Source organism: Eptatretus burgeri, chromosome 1, assembly GCF_056783735.1.
Source record: "Eptatretus burgeri isolate ZD-2024b chromosome 1, Ebu_testis_v1, whole genome shotgun sequence".
Taxonomy (NCBI): Eukaryota; Metazoa; Chordata; class Myxini; order Myxiniformes; family Myxinidae; genus Eptatretus; species Eptatretus burgeri.
In genome coordinates, this window is record NC_140961.1 from 140,804,667 (window position 1) to 140,822,165 (window position 17,499).

Genomic DNA, 17,499 nt, shown 5'->3' on the forward strand with positions numbered 1-17,499 from the left:
GACCCCGTGGCGAAAATGCGAAAAAGGGCTCAGACGATCTTTAGAGAGCAACTAGTGTTATCATCGTGTCAAGTTAGAACTCAATCGGCCGAGACGTCGAGGAGGAGATAGAAAAATAAAAATTGTTGACAGAAGGACAGATGGACGGACATATTAGGTCAGCGAGCTGACCTAAAAATGGATGAGGAAAACCGACGTCAATTTTCATTAGTTAGGAACGATGCTTTTTATTTATTTATTTTTAATCACATGCCTGATTGTATACACTTACAAGAGTTATCTGTACGTTTGTAAAATGTAAATAATCAACAAAAGATCTTCCATGGTAAAAGTTCATTAAAAAAAAAAAACACAGATTTTTAAGAAGGCATTCAGAATGTTCTCGGCTTAAAAATGAAAATTTTAAAATAAGGGCGATTGTTCGTGTTGAAGGTTCATTTGCAACAGGACTTCGCCTTCGACCGAGTTAGAGTTCTTACGACTATTTACATTTTAAACAATGCTTTAAATGGACAACGTTATTGGGCAGGCTTATCATGAAGTTGTGTTTACACCCACTCCGATCGATTAATTAGAAAATGTTTACAGAGGTACAGACGTTATATTTTTAATCTCGATCCACTAACCTTGGCTGCTTGCATGACCCGTAGTCACCTCTTCCCTTCGAGTCTCGTCATTACGTTAACCTACCACCCTTTGTTGAAACAACCTCTTTCAAGAGTATTTTTTAAAAACTTGCGTCAGTCGGCCATCTTTGATCAGATCGCAAAAATAAAGTGAGGTGCACGTGTTCGCCATCATGTGCTGTGCTTGTGCAAAGTCTGAACAAAATCAGACCATGCACGTCAGAGAAATAGTTGGGCACACGTTTAAGTAACAAAATGGCTGCCAGTCGGCCATCTTGGATCTGATCTCGAAAAATAATGACGTGCGTATGTAAGCCGTCATTCGTTATCTGTGTGGCAAATTTGAAAAAAAGAGTGGGAAATGCATGTCTGAGAAATGGTTGAAGACGTGTTCAACATCAGGATTTTTTTTTTTACAACTAATGGCCACCAGGCAGTGATCACATCGCGAAACAAAATGATGTGCATATGTATATCATGTGTTGTCTTTGTGCTGAGTATGAATGAAATTGGTTCATACATGTCCGAGATATGGTTGTGGACGCATGTGAAAATCGAGACCAAATCCATAAGCCCCCATTTTGGACCAAGTCCAACGAGGGCTAATAAAGCAGTCTTGTTATAACTAAATACATTCCATTATCAAGAACATTATCAAGGAGAAGGAGGAGAAGGAGAGGGAGGAGGAGGAGGAGGAGGAGAAGAAGGAGGAGAAGGAGGAGAAGGAGAAGGATAAGGATAAGGAGGAGGATAAGGATAATGATAAGGATAAGGAGAAGGAGGAGAAGGAGTAGAAGGAGGATAAGGAGAAGGAAGAGGATAAGGAGAAGGAGAAGGAGAAGGAGGAGGAGGTGGAGAAGGAGGAGGAGGAGAAAGTGAAGGAGGAGGAGGAGGAGGAGGAGGAGGAGGAGGAGGAGGAGGAGGAGGAGGAGAAAGACATCCACTACCATTCAACATGAACCACACCTATCCACTCTCCCCAACAACCAATTTTAATACTCTTATTTGTCATTACTTTGATAAGTGGAAATATAATATTGCAGGAATGAATTCTAAGGGCTAACTTGGCAAAGGATAGGTTAGTTATCTCTCATATTGAATGCATTAGCTCAAGCATGGGGTAATTTTATTGTTATAAGATATACACTGATGAGCCAAAACATTATGACCACCTGCCTAATATGCTGTTGGTCTTCCGTGTGCCGCCAAAACAGCGCCGTCCCGCCGAGGCATGGACTCTACAAGACCCCTGAAGGTGTTCTGTGGTATCTGGCACCAAAACATTAGCAGCATATCCTTCAAGTCCTGTAAGTTGCGAGGTGGAGCCGACGTGGATCGGACTTGTCGGTCCAGCACATCCCACAGATGCTCAATCGGATCGAGATCTGGAGAATTTGGAGGCCAGGGCAACACCGTGAACACTTCATCATGTTCCTCAAACCATTCCTGAACAATGTGTGCAGTGTGGCAGGGCGCATTATCCTGTTGAAAGAGGCTACTGCCATCAGGGAATACCATTGCCATGAAAGGGTGTACCTCGTCTGCAACGATGTTTAGGTAGGTGACACGTGTCAAATTGATGCCCACATGAATGGCCGGACCCAGGGTTTCCCAGCAGAACATTGCACAGAGCATCACACTCCTTCCACCAGCTTGTCGTCTTCCCACAGTGCATCCTGGTGCCATCCCTTCCCAGGTAAACGGCACACACGTAGACAGCCCTCCACGTGATCCAAAAGAAAACGGGACTTATCGGACCAGGCGACCTTCTTCTACTGCTCCAAGGTCCAGTTCCGACGCTCGCGTGGCCGTTGTAGGCACTTTCGACGGTGGACAGGGGTCATCATGGGCACTCTGACCAGTATGCAGCTACACAGCCCCATACGCAGCAGGGTGCGATGCACTGTGGATTATGACACTTTCCTCCCGTGACCACCATTAAAATTTTCTGTGACTTGTGCCACAGTAGACCTGTCGGTTCGGACCAGATGGGATAGCCTTCGTTGCCTTCGCGCATCGATGAGCCTTGGGTGCCCAACACCCTGTCGCTGGTTTGTGGTTTGTCCCTCCTCGGACCACCGTCGGTAGGTTCTCACCACTGCTGACCGGGAGCACCCCACAAGCCTTGCCGTTTCAGAGATGCTCTGACCCAGTCGGCTGGCCATAACAATTTGGCCCTTGTCAAAGTCGCTCAGGTCTTTACTCCTGCCCATTTCTCCTGCATCCAACACATCAACTTCAAGAACTGACTGTTCACTTGCTGCCTAATATATCCCACCCCTTGACAGGTGCCATTGTAACAAGATAATCAATGTTATTCACTTCACCTGTCAGTGGTCATAATGTTCTGGCTCATCAGTGTACGTCGTTTTATGTACAGAAAGGTGTCATCTACCTGCCACCAATGTTTGTGTCGAAAACCACCATCCTCAATCACCCGGTTTAATGTTTCACCTTCATAATCTGTCTTTTATGTTTTTTTTAATTGACCTTTTCGGAAATCAGGCGCGAGTTTGGGCGGGAAACGCATGACCACCACACCGACCCTCAGGAGCATCAGTCTGACAAATTAGTGGATGGGGTCTCGACACAACAAACTAGGCCCCAGGCCAATAGGGGAGGGGCCAAGTGCATCTTTGGTTTGGGGTAGTCTGAGTCCAAGTGTGGGGGGTGGAGGTGGGGGTAGGAGAAGCCTGGAGCCTCGCAAGGTAAAGTTGCGTGTGTCCTGTGGGGCTTTTCCTTGAATGGCCCACCCTTCACTATTGCTGCATTCTCCATCACGCCCCACACACTCTCTTCTCTCTTATCGTGCTGGGACATCGGCTCTCTCTCTCCTGCTGATGCCTCATCAAAGTCCAGCTGTGTCCCGTCAAGCACAGCCAGGGTATTTTGTCTTGTACATCCTTCGCTCTTGTCTATGTCTTCTGGAATGTCTGAGGCCTTAAGTTAGAAGAGAAAAAAAATCATTTTAAGAAAAATGTAAAAACATAGAAGGATGAAATCTCAAAAAAACAACCAAACAAGGTAGAAATGACAACACATTACGATGCCACAATAAGACACCACAATCCTCTTCTGGTTTAGCATCACAATATCTTTTGACATTTTACTTTTGTTGTGGGATTGTGATGGAATGTCAAAAGATATCGTGATACTGAACCAGAAGAGGATTGTTGTGTCTTTCCTACCTTGTTTTTTGGGGTTTTTTTTGAGATTTCATCCCTCTATACTTTTACATTTTTCTAAAAAGTGTCTTTTTTTCTTCTTGTTTCTGCAATTTTTTGATTGTAATGAAATGCTCAATGTTTTAGATTTTTTGTTATTTTGGTTCTGGATTAAATCCATTTATGTTATTTAATTGTTTAAATACTAGTTTCAGTTGATTGGGGGGGGGGGGGGGATTGTTTGGAAAGGTAGCGCTTTGGAATGGTGCTTTCCATTTTCTGCCCTCTCTTGTTTCTTGATCCTGGCCGGTTTTGTTGAGCCCACATTGATGATAGATTTCTTTTCATAATAAAACGATTAATGTTATATATATATATATATATATATATATATATATATATATATATATATATATATATATATATATATATATATATATATATATATATATATATATACATATATACATATATACATATATATACATATATATACATATATATACATATATATACATATATATATACATATATATATACATATATACATACATATATATATACATATATACACGAGGTCCGTCTAAAAAGTAATGGGACAGAAATTTTATTCCAAAAAATATATTGAAATCACAGCTTGTCCCCTTCAAAATAGTTTCCCTCAAGTCTCAGACACTTGTCCATCCTCTTCTTTCACGCTTCGATGCATCCCCGCAAGGCTTCTTCTGGAATCCTCCGGAGCTCCGTCGTCACGGCCCTTTTGATGGCCTCCACATCAGGAAATTGGGTCCCCTTGATCACCCCCTTGAGCTTGGGGAATAGGAAAAAAAAATCACAAGGGGCCAAGTCTGGTGAATACGGGGGTTGCTCCAGAGTTAGCACGTTCCTCTCCGCCAGAAACTGTCGGATGCTCAGGGCACTGTGAGCAGAGGCGTTGTCATGGTGGAGCACCCAGGCGTTGTTCTCCCACAGAACCCTCCTCTTGTCCCAGACTGATCTCATGAGGCACCGGAGGATCTCCTTGTACACGTATTGATTCACCGTTTGACCCTGTGGTAGAAACTTGAAGTGGACGATGCCCTTGATGTCAAAAAAACGCGATGAGCATCACCTTGACCTTCGACTTCGACATCCTTGCTTTCTTTGGTCTTGGTGATGCTGGACTTTTACACTGATGACTCTGCCGTTTGGTCTCGGGATCATATTCGAATATCCACGATTCATCGCCAGTAATGACTCTCCCAAGCAAGTCTGGATGGTCCTCGAGGCACTTGATAATGTCTTGACAGACAGTGACTCTTTGATGTTTCTGGTCCTTGGACAACAGCTTGGGGACCATCTTTGTGCACACCTTGCGCATTTCGAGATTTTGAGTGATGATGCTCCAGACAGTGTCCTTGTTGATGGAAAATTCCTCAGCAATCATCCGCACCGTGAGTCAACGATCTGCGCGCACCATCTGCTTCACACACTCGATGTTGTCCGCCGTTCTGCTCATTGAAGGTCTTCCAGACCATGGATCGTCTTCAACCTCCTCCCCTCCTTCTTTGAATGTCTTGTGCTATTCAAATGCACGTGTACGTGACATCGTATCTTCCCCGTAGACACGCTGCAGCATTGCGAAGGATTCGGAAGGTGTTTTGCCAAGCTTGGCAAGAAACTTTAGATTGGCTCTCTGCTCACGATTCATAGCGTGACGACTCAGACTAGACAACGTGTAAAGCACGACCTGTAAAAAAATCACACAATGAGCGCAATCAACCATCACCAATCATATATATATATATATTGCTGGAATATTGTGAAAGACTGTGAAGCAACCCATTCATTCAAGTTGTGTAAGTGGAGCACACAGCAGGCTCAGTCCCATTACTTTTTAGACGGACCTCGTATTTTAAATGTTGGGTTGTGTGCACTAGCCCAGAGACAAAGCAACTTCCTCGCGTTGGAATCACCATCATCGGTTCAGCAGTTATTGAGTTAGGTCGGGCTACAGTGTTACATTGTTTTTCGAGAAGAACTACAAGAAGTACAAATTGGCGATCTAGCGATCTCTAATTGTAGTTCTTTAGCGATGTATTATTAGACAGGTCTCTGCCAGGCAAAAACTGCCCTTTTTTCCAGTCAAGGTTTTCTCTGCTGATTTATGTACTTTGGAACATACTCTTTCAAATAAGCTTCTGGGCCACCCTGAATTTTGCCGCAAATCCAATATGGCTGCCCCAGATATTTCAATTCACAGCAAACTTTTTTTCTGGTGCATTTTACACCCCATAAATGTATTACCAACAGATAGAAACATGATGACAAACTACACAAATATCATATTGGAATTGTTCTATGACGTCTCCTTGACGTTGAAATGACGTCATAGTCGACCGATCGATATCAGAAATTCAATGTACTGCAAACTTTTTTCTGGTGCATTTTACACCCCATCAATGTATTACCAACAGATAGAAACATGTCACTAAACTACCAGAATAACCCTTTATTTCTATTCTGTGACGTCTCCTTGACGTTGAAATGACGTCATGGCAATGCGATAGCCCCCATAATTTCAAATTTCATCAAACTTTTTATTCTATAACCAATAATATCAAATCACCAGTCTAAGTCACTTTGGATTTACTATTTTCTACTGTATAAAAAGGTTTCAAGTGATTTATGTATTTCCCTCTCTCCATGGTCATATTTCCTCAGCTTCCCTTTTATTTTAGAATCCTTAACATCAGGCAGGACAGGCAGTAAAGATTTCAGGATTCCTGAGAAGATTCAGCGAATCCACATTTGACTACAGATAAAGACAATGTCAGCTTTTGAACAGATGTAAACTGTTGCACAATGGCATCTACACCAATTTTGTGTTTAGCGAGTGATGAATTGCAGTTGTGTTGTCTGTGTAATGAACGTATCGACGAAGGTGAGCCATCTTCAAAGTTAACTCAGGATGGATTGCAGTCTATTCGAGCACTGGCAGAAAGATGGGTAAAAATTGACCAGAGTTTATGTACTCAGGCACCCTATGTTGAATTCCTGTCTGCTGCACAGCGTCTTTCTAGCGCAGGCCAGGATGTCTATGTTCATGAGAACTGCAGAATCACATTTCGAAACAGAATCACCCGAAAGGAAGCCCAGTCCAAAAAACTACTGCCGTCGAGTTCAGGGACAACTGGTTCGCACGAGTCCAATGAAGATGTTGCTAATCTCTCGTACAGGATACGTAGAGGGTCCCTTCCAATGAAGAAAATCTGTTTTATCTGCAATGTGCAAACAGCAGATGACAGCAAACCCTTCAATAGTGGTGGTCCAAGCCGATGTTCTGAGAAAAATGCAGTATCAAAAATCCTGCAAGCTAGGGATGTGAAAATACATGATGAAACTGACAAGTTGCATGCTGCCGCAAAAAGAATTGATGTAATTCTTAGTGGTGCGTCCTCTGACGTTTTTGCAGCGGATGTGTATTATCATAAGACTTGCTATGATAAGTTTACTTACACTTATGAGTGGAAGCTTCCAGCAGAGGAGGATGGATTCGTTTCAGAGGTCATGGATGGCTTTTTCAAACTGTTCCAACGCATGGTCATCAAGGATCTGAATGCCTATTTTCTGACAGAGTTAATTGATGATATAAAGGAGATGAGTGAAGAATATGACGTTAGGGACCCTCCGATTTCAAAAACCTATACTTCAAAAAAATGCCTGACTGAGAGATTTGGAGATGCCATTGACTTTCACTTGCTGGGAAACTGGCTGGTCGTCCACTCTGGTGCGGTCAATCCACTTTCGTACTCTGCGGCTACATTACAAGGAAATGGACTTCGTGAATCTGATCTGACCAAGGCATTTGCTAGGCTAATTCGTCGAAAACTTTCACAGAGGGAGGCTATAAAATGGCCGTTAGAACTAGATGAACTGTTTACTCTACTTGATAGTCACAGACCACTCCACTGTATTTGCAATGCCATTGCTTGGTCAATCAATCCCAGGAGGTCAACAAACACATTTGGATATGCCACTGCCTCTCGGGTTGAAGCCAAGAAAATTTTGGCCATAGCTGAAAGTTTGGAGAAACTGGTCAATGGTGAGTGGTCTCCAATAGGAGTTGCTCTGAGTTTAACCATTCACAGGATAACAGGCAGCAAGGAAGCCACTCAACTCTTAAACGGATGTGGCATCTTGGAGTATCGTACACGGATGTTCGTGATATCAATAACATCTGGGCAAAGTTCATCTCTATGGAGCACAAGAGGATGCTTCCTCCAGGTTTTACCGCAGGGCAAAGTGTGCATATAACTTTTGATAACTCTGACGGGAAACAACAGACTCTAACAGGAGCTCAAACCACCCACCATACAACTGGTACAATATTCCAGGCTGTCCGAGCAGATGATACCCCGACCAGTACTGCCTCCAAACAGGAACAGTCCAGTCTAATTGACCAAGAGGAGCCAGACTATGGAACATTCAAAATCCCAAAGAAGAGAGCACCCCCTCCGTCGTGGAGCACCCTGAAGCATGTTCTTCAGATAACTGCGGACTTGATTCTGACTTCGAGAGTGAAGACAGCGATATAGACCTTAGTGACTGAGAATTGAAAAGCTTCTGTGCTTTTAGAACTGTGACTTTTTAAAACAATAACGAAGCATCTGGGATCATTGAGAGGGGATAGAAATACATTTCAATTCGTGTATTTTGTTGGACTAATCCCAAATAGCTTCTCTAATATTGAAATCTAGTATGGCACAGCGAGGAGAGGTCGCTGTACCTAATACGACGTCATTTTGCTGTCATTGAAAATTTATGGACCAGTGATTAGAATACCACATTTCTATCCGATTTTAATTCATTCAAAATAAAATGTTTGATAAAATTTGAAATTATGGGGGCTATCACATTGCTATGACGTCATTTTGACGTCAAGGAGACGTCACAGAATAGAAATAAAGGGTTATTCTGGTAGTTTAGTGACATGTTTCTATCTGTTGGGAATACATTTATGGGGTGTAAAATGCACCAGAAAAAAGCTTGCAGTACATTGAATTTCTGATATCGATCGGTCGACTATGACGTCATTTCAACGTCAAGGAGACGTCAGAGAACAATCCCAATATGATATTTGTGTAGTTTGGCATCACGTTTCTATGTGTTGGTAATACATTTATGGGGTGCAAAATGCACCATAAAAAAGTTTGCTGTGCATTGAAATATCTGGGGCAGCCATATTGGATTTTGGCTGCCATATTGGATTTGCGGCAAAATTCAGGGTGGCCTTGAAGCTTATTTGAAAGAGTACGTTCCAAAGTACATAAATCAGCAGAGAAAACCTTGACTGGAAAAAAGGGCAGTTTTTGCCTGGCAAGACCTGTCTATGTGGCATCTTTTTAAGTCTTGGTAATTCAGAAAATGCTCGAAAATAAAAGGTATGGCTTTGCAATGCTGATGACTTCACTCTATAGTAGTATACAACTATATAAGCCTATCATTGTGCACACACTTGAATGGGCGGCCATTTTTTTCCCGCATCATCCCTCTATGTGGAGTACTACCACACTCCATGATGAGTAAGGATCCCGTTTGTCCGTTTATTTATGCGATCATATATGGTGAGGTTTAAGGGGTGTTTATTGCTGATTGTTTGATTGCTTGCCATTGTATTCCCTCCCACGTGTTCCTCATTACATTATAAAAGCCACTCGGTGTCCAGGTGAATTTAGGTGGTTCTGATCATGGTTGCAATTGCGTGTGCCTGTTAAAGGATGAATTGGATAAGGGTGATCAATGCCCATAACACAGCCGTGCCATGCCTCTAGCGACTCTGCTCGGTCGTTATTACAGAGCACGCGTACGGCACCGAATCAGCATAGCGCATCTCCTGGATCGGTTGTCCCACTTGGCAATGTATCATGGTGGGGAGACATGTGATCTGGCCTGGGTGGACAAAATCAGTTGGCCACCGCGATTGCTTTGACGCAGTTTGCTGGGATTCGTGCCAAGCAACTGGGACGGCTCAACAGCTGTAACAATACCAGATGAAGAAAGTTTGGTGTGTCAAAATTTACGGAAACTTACTGCAATAAAGCCTTCGTCTGGCGTGTAGGGTCATCGGGACGGAAATGTTTGTATTCTTCTACCTCCTTCTCAAGGCCAAGCAGTTGGCTTTGTAGCTTGTTCCGTAGAGCCGGCAGAGTGTCACGGATATGGTTTGTCAATTGCTGCAAAACATATATGAGAATATTGGTCATTAGGATTTTGTGAACAAATACTTACAGTTCTTGCTCGATTTGTGGCGAATTATGATGCGATCCAATATTTGCATCATGACCGATTTTTGTCACCGTGCAGGGTGCTCGAAATAACCTGCCTATTCCCTATTCTTCACAAAGGACAGTGAGTAATCAAAAGCATTCCAAGAAGGTTCAGAGAGTTCCTACCATTTCAGCATGTGTAAAGTAAGGATTACAATAATGTATATATTCAAAGTTATGGCGTTGGGGGCCAGGGGAGGGGGCGTTGTTGAGAAAATGAGGGGAAAGGATGAGAACAGCAGAGAGAATGGAAAGGAAGTTGGGAGAAGACAGGAGTAAGGCACAGGAAGTGTATGGGACAAAAATGGATGGCATGGGGAGGGGTGAAGAAGCTCAACAATCCTTCAGTTTACGTTTCCCTAATGTATGTATATATATATATATATATATATATATATATATATATATATATATATATATATATATATATATATATATATATATATATATATATATATATATATAACTCCAAAATCCTGCCCTTTCACCATGAAATCCAATTCCTCCCACACTGCACCTTTCACTCACATCATGTAAAAAAAAAACAGCATAACATGACATGCAGTCACAGCACGTTGGGGAAGCAGAAGAAATCCACAGACCTGGTTTAATACTTTTTGTAGGTATGGTGTACCCATACGTTCTGCCACGTGTCGGTAACTGGGATGAGACAGGAAAAACTTCCGCTCTGATGCCAATGCAGCTTTGATGTCCTTCCGCCCATCAATGTCCTTCTGACTGCGATTTACTACACCTACATAGCCTGTGGCACACAAAAGGAAAATATTCATATTTCTATACACAGTGGCCTGCAAAAATATTCACAACCATCCAAAGTTTTCACATTTTGATGCCACCTATGCTTTCAAATCGAACTGAATATATATAGTCTTCACAAACGAATCCAAAGTGATCAACTTAAAAACATCAAATGCAGATAAAATGCGAATAAGCTAGATTAACAGAGAAAATTAGATGATTCTCAGATGTACAAGTATTCAAACCCATTGCTTAATTCACCCTAAAACTCTTCGGCAGCAAATTTGTTGTCGAAATGTTACAAAATAAGAGTAATAGGTTTCACCTGTACGTAATCAGTGGTTTAAATTAAAAATTGAGCTCCTCCCCTTATCAAAGGAGTTTTAAGATGCAACTCACTTGGTCAACCAAGGAGCTTTCCAAAGAAGTCAGACATAAAGTGGTGGAGAAGCACTGTTCAGGAGAGGGTTACAAGATGTCAAAGTGACTCATTATCCCTTTGAGTACGGTGAAATCCATCATTAAGAACTGGAAGAAGTATCATACCACCCAGACTCTACCCAGATCAGGTCGCTCATCAAAACTCAGCAGCAGGAAACTGCTTTGGGATGTCACTGTAAATATAACAATGTCTTTGAAAGATCTGCAAGGCTCTATGTCTGAGATAGGGGTCAGAGTTCATCAATACATAATATCAAGTTCCCTTCACAAAGCTGGCCTATATGGACAGGTGGCAAGCATCTTAATGATACTGCAGGCATGTGTGGGGACTTGACCCTTTTGTTCTAAATTCAAAACGTTCCGTCTGGCGCAAGCCGAACACTGCACATCACCCAATCAACATGATCCCTACTGTCAAGCATGGTGATGGCAGCATCATGTTATGGGACTGCTTTTCATCAACAGGGCGTGGCAAACTTGCCAGGATAGAAGGGACAATGGACGGTGAAAAGTACAGGAGAATCCTTGATGAAAACCTGCTCGAGTCAGCCATTAATCTGAAACTGGGTCAGAGATTCACATTTCAGCATGACGATGATCTGAAGCACAAAGCTAAAGCAACACTAAAGTGGCTGGATAAGAAGAAAATATATGTACTTGAGTGGCCCAATCAAAGTCCTGACTTGAATCCAGGTAAACATTTATGGTGAAACTTGAAGATTGCAGTCCATCGACGATCCCCATCAAATGTGGCAGACCTTCACTGAATTCACCATCTCACTATGCAAAGCTGGTAGAGACATACCCAAAGACTAATCACAGATATTACTGTAAAAGGTGTTTCCACAAAGTAGACTTAAGGGGCCGAATACTTTTACAACCAGTGAATTTTGATTTGTACACGTTTATTTTTTTCCAGGTAATCCTGACATGTAACCTCCTTCAGCAATAACAGTGTTTAGTGTTTGATCTCTTCAGTTATGAATAAAAAAGTTAATTTGAAAAAAATGCCATCTACATAATCCATAAATCATCTAAATGTGGCATTAATGGTAGGTGGTGAATACTTTAATCCCGACCCAACTTTAAACTGTCAGCCTGGTGTTTCACAGACAGGGCGATTCATCATTGTGTGTGCCGTCCGAGGGACGTTAAACTGAGCATTGCGTTTGCCAGCATTAGTTGGTGGACGTTAAAGATCCCACGGTATTCTTCGCAAAGAGAAGGCAAACTATCGCCGGCATCTTGAACAAATTACAAATTCCTGCCCTAACTACTGCTGAGAAGGCAATGGCATACCACATAGTATTATATCCCTTGCCAATAAACTGTTTCGGTAGCATCGAAGTACTTTCTTGGCAAGGGTTATCGCTGGCTGCTTTAACATTGCCTTCCAGGCAGTAATTGGGAATCTGCCATGATGCCAGCAATATGTTGCCTACTCTTCACGAAAGATACCATGGGATTTTTAGCGTTCACCAACTAATGCCAGTAGACGGGATGCCCAGTTTGACATCCATCCGAGGGACGGCACACACATTGAAGAATCATTCTGGCTGTGAAACACCGGAATGACAGTTTTAAGCTGGGCTGAGATTTAAATCCAAGTGAGACAGCTTTGAAGTATAGTAAGTGTGTCTGTATGTATGTCTGTGTGTCTGTATGTACGTATGTCTGTGTCTGTGTCTGTGTGTCTGTATGTATGTCTGTGTCTGTGTGTCTGTATGTGCAGTATGTATGTCTGTGTCTGTGTGTACAGTATGTCTGTATGTATGTATGTATGTGTCTGTATGTACAGTATGTATGTGTCTGTATGTACAGTATGTATGTGTCTGTATGTACAGTATGTATGTGTCTGTATGTACAGTATGTATGTGTCTGTATGTATATATATATATATATATATATATATATATATATATATATATATATATATATATATATATATATATATATATATATATATATAGATTTTTTTTCCTGAAGTTGTTTTTTGGGGGAAACAAATCTCGACCAACAAGGGCACTTGGTGGAACTCATACCTCCGCCACGCAATCCTTGATCCAGTAGAACATATCGAGCCCAATAATTTTTTGAAATATCGTGCAAGATATAGTTTTTGGCCCAATCTCTCAATGGTGAAGAATGACTGAAGAGATTAAAAAAATACTTGAATCCAGATTCGATTCTTCCTTGTTACATTCCAAACCTGCCCAATAAATTTAATCTGAATCCGTTCACAACTTTTCTAGATATCGTGCTATATATTGTTACCGCTGTGGAAATTCACAGACCACCATAAAGGACCTTAGATCAGTTATGACGATAAGTAATTGTGCAGTTAGATTTCCCCACCGTTGTTTAGAGGGAATTTCTGTGTTCACAGGGCTGTGATCCTTTGAGTTAGCCGTTTTTCTTTTCTCTATCATTATTTTGGACCAATCATCCCCCAACAACCAAATCGCCACCACCAACATCATTCCCAAACAACTACAACTCAAACACCACCACCTTCGCCTCTTTACCTCCACAACTCCACCCCGCAAACATCGCTTCACCGCCATTCTCAAACGACACCCGCCAGCAACCAAATCGCCACCACCAACACCATTCCCAAACCACCACAGCAAACTCCCACCACCTTCGCCTTTCTACCAAACGTCGTGCCATGGGTTGTGAATGGGTTCCTTTCGCCTCAAAAAGCGGATCAGGAATGATTCACGCCCACTTTTCATCCATCCAATGGCTGAGCATCAGGTGGTGTAGCCCCGCCTCCGAACCCGCTGTGATCCACAAATTTGCATATACGCTCCTCCCTCAGCCTATATAAGCACGAGCACAACACAGCTCACGGCAGTCAAGTGGGAGCAGTGGAGTGGCAGCAGCAGTGTAGCAGTCAAGTGGCAGTCAAGTCTAGAGTTGGTGGAGTGGCAGTCTGGAGAGGCGGGAGACGGAGCAGTCAAGTCGAGTGCAGTGTCGGCAGTCAAGTCGAGTGCAGTGTCGGCAGACGGCGGCAGTGTCGGTGCGGCAGTGTCGGTGCGGCAGTGTCGGTGCGGCAGAGTCGGGAGATGGAGCTCGAAGCCGACGGGAAAGGCAGACGGGGGCCGAACGCCGGAGAGAGCTCACAGGCCACGCCAGGGGCACGAAGCCAGGCGCAGCTACGCTGATATCGCGGCTTGCCTGCCATCACGCCACGAGGGTGCGGGTAAGACCCTTCGGTCTCGTGGACTTGGCCGCTCATCCAGGTTCCACGCACATTTGGCCCACGAACCTGTCTGCCACCCTTGCCTTTGAGAGTGGCTTTTTCCTTTGCTTTTGTGTAAATGCATGTGGTGGCGCCGTCTTATAAGTAGAATTGTCTAAGTGTGCATGTGCAATAAAGACTTTATTCGGTTGTAACTCTGCCTTGCTTTCATTGCTTTGACTGTTATATGTGCATGAATTACTGCATGGCTGTAAAATACGTGCTTGTCTGAGTGTGCAATAAATGTGCTTGTTGAACTGTTCTCTGTTTTGTTGCGTCCTTTCCCTTGTTTGAAAGTTCCATCTTGCATCACGGAAGGAATTGGTAGAGGGGTGTAAGCACCCGGTAAATAATCATGTCCGTCGGGGCCGGCGATAACACCGCTCGGTTATCACTGAAGCACGGAACGGACCGCTTAAGGGGTTCGTGTCCCAGGCCGGCCAGCGGCGAGGTACGATTGCCCGGTTAACTACCCGCGCAGGTACTTAGGTAGGTCGAGTTTGGCGAACAACCCTATCCTGCGCGGGTGGCCGATTGGCACGATTGTGGTGGGGTCGAAAGACCCACCCGTGACTATCTTCTGGCGATAGTTCCAAGGAGGGTCACGACTGAATTGTCCGTTCCGGTGGGCGACGCGGTCGCGATTTGAATTACGTGGCCGATCGCACGCCGGGCAGACCGAAATTCGTAACAATATTGTTTTTGGCCCTCTCAATGGTGAAGAACCACTTTAAAAATTCCAGCAACTGGATCTGGATCTTCACCAAAATTGAATCAATTTGTCATTGTCACATACTCAACTTCCCCAACAAATTTCATCTGAATCCGTCGACAAATTTGTGAGATATCCTGCACACAAACAAACAAACAAGAAAGATAAAGTGCAGAGCACGATACTTGTGAAATCACTAAAACAAATTTGACCACAAAAATAATTGGTGGTTGAATTGAGTGACCTGATATGCAAACCCTGTTCAAATTTCAAGTCAATTGGATGAAAATTTAGGATTTTGGAAATATCACCGAAGTTGGAGACCTTTTGCCGATTTTGACCTTTTGGCCTATGTTGACCTGATGTCAAAATAATTGGTGGTTGAATTCACTAACTTGATGTGCAAATCTTATTCAAATTTCAAGATATCAGATTGAAAATTGACAATTTTAGATATTTGATAAAGTTGTTGACATTTGGACAATGCTGACCTTTTGACCTCAAAATTAATAGGCTTCTTGCTTATGACCACATCGACCATTTCATGAAGTTTCGTGAAGATCACTTTAAAAATATGACCTGTAGGCCATTGACATACAAGCAATCAAACAGACAGAATAACGCATGCAACTAACCAATATTACTTGAAAAATGGGGGCAATACCATGGGTGGTCACCTGGTAATGGCTGGATAAGATACCAGGATAACTCAAACCCAAACCCTAACCCTAACTGGTGGGCATGGATGACCCACAAAATATGTAACGGAGAAGAAAGTAAATACCAATGGATTTTTTTTTTTTTTTAATGCCATTAGCAACCTTTGGTACATCACGGGTGATGAAGGCTGTGGTCAAGATTCATCAAAATTGTGTGTGTAGTTTCCGATAGGAAAGCAAATACATATTTTGGGGGCGACCCCCATATGGACTGATTTTATAAATGCCATGAACAAACTTTGGTACATATACGGTGATGAACGTTGCAGTAAAGTTTCATCAAAACAGTGTGTGGAGTTTCAGAGAAGTTGAAAGTATTTGTGGACGGACGGACGACGTGCAATCCCAGAAGCACGTTCCAGGTGAGCTAAAAATCTTTGATATTCACAAGTAACATACAAACAAACAAACAAAAGGACAAACAGGAGTGAAAACAAACTCGTTCCACCTTCGCCGTCAGAGGTAACAAACAATCGTTACATTTATATGTGAAGGTGAACAGCTTTCCACTTGTGTTAGCAAGACGATCATAGAAACAATGTGAGGAAAAAAAAATCATAACTTCAAGTTCAGCTTGAATACAATAACAGCAGTAATAAACATAATAACACGTTATCTTTACCACGGCGCAAGGGGAGCGTCTTGTTCTCAAGGATATCTCGGGCATCTGTGCCTTCATCCATGAGGTCCAGCTTAGTGATGACTCCAATGGTGCGAAGCCCTTTTTCAACAGAGAGCCACGAGAGAGACAAGTGGGGAAGAAAATGCAGTGACCATTTACAAAGTACCTCAAAATAAAGATTTCAATATATTGTTACGAAAATTACTTCAGGGTTAATTATTCAACAGTTAGCTCTTAATGAATGTCAGCATGTTTGTTACCGTCAGCAACGACAAGGATCAGATGTTTTAGCAGCACCCCCATTGTCCTCACCCTCATTATTTAACTCTGTAACTCAGTATTTAACACCCATTGTCCATTCCACACCAAACAATTCATTCAACTTGGCACATCCACCTCTGGGCTACTGTGAGCCCCTCCCCTCCCTCCATCGCACTGCCCCCCCCACACCCTGGCACATTGTCTGGCTGAACGGCACTTCCACATGTGCTACTTCAGTACTGTGAAGGATAAGGCATGACACTCTTGGGGCAGGGGGAGAAACCACTCTGCATGAGGGGAGAGGGACCTGGCTATAAAAAAGGCAGCAAACCAAGTCTACTGCAAAGCGCATTGGAGCTACCACCCAGCATACGTCATGCCTCCCAACGCTTCACACCATAGGGAAGACCGCACACCCAAACCACACACCACTTCTGTTCTTCCAGTGTCCCTGTCGGAGACTTTCTGCATAAGAATAGATTTAAGGATAGGTGTTATTTTTACTTACGAAATCTTTACTTCCGTTTCTGTTTTGTACTTACGAAATCTAAAGATTTCGTAAGTATATTGATGACTTCCGTTTTTGTTTGTTTGTTTGTGTGTGTGTGTGTTTGTAGGCACGATAACTCGAGAACGGAAGAAG

At 42.9% G+C, this 17,499-nt stretch overlaps 1 protein-coding gene and 1 pseudogene across 6 annotated transcripts in view; one reads left to right on the forward strand and one right to left on the reverse strand.

The window, feature by feature from the left end:
- LOC147035631 (dynamin-1-like) overlaps positions 1–17,499 on the reverse strand; it is a 200,182-nt gene that overhangs the window by 134,285 nt on the left and 48,398 nt on the right. For all 6 annotated transcript variants that reach the window (XM_085845574.1, XM_085845532.1, XM_085845547.1 and 3 more), the window contains exons 5-7: positions 16,596–16,694; positions 10,701–10,861; positions 9,863–10,005 (exon numbers count right to left, since the gene is read on the reverse strand). In XM_085845574.1, coding sequence (XP_085701700.1) covers positions 9,863–10,005; positions 10,701–10,861; positions 16,596–16,694 — 403 coding nt within the window. The remainder of the gene's footprint in view (positions 1–9,862; positions 10,006–10,700; positions 10,862–16,595; positions 16,695–17,499) is intronic.
- On the forward strand, positions 6,495–8,639 carry LOC147035632 (uncharacterized; annotated as a pseudogene).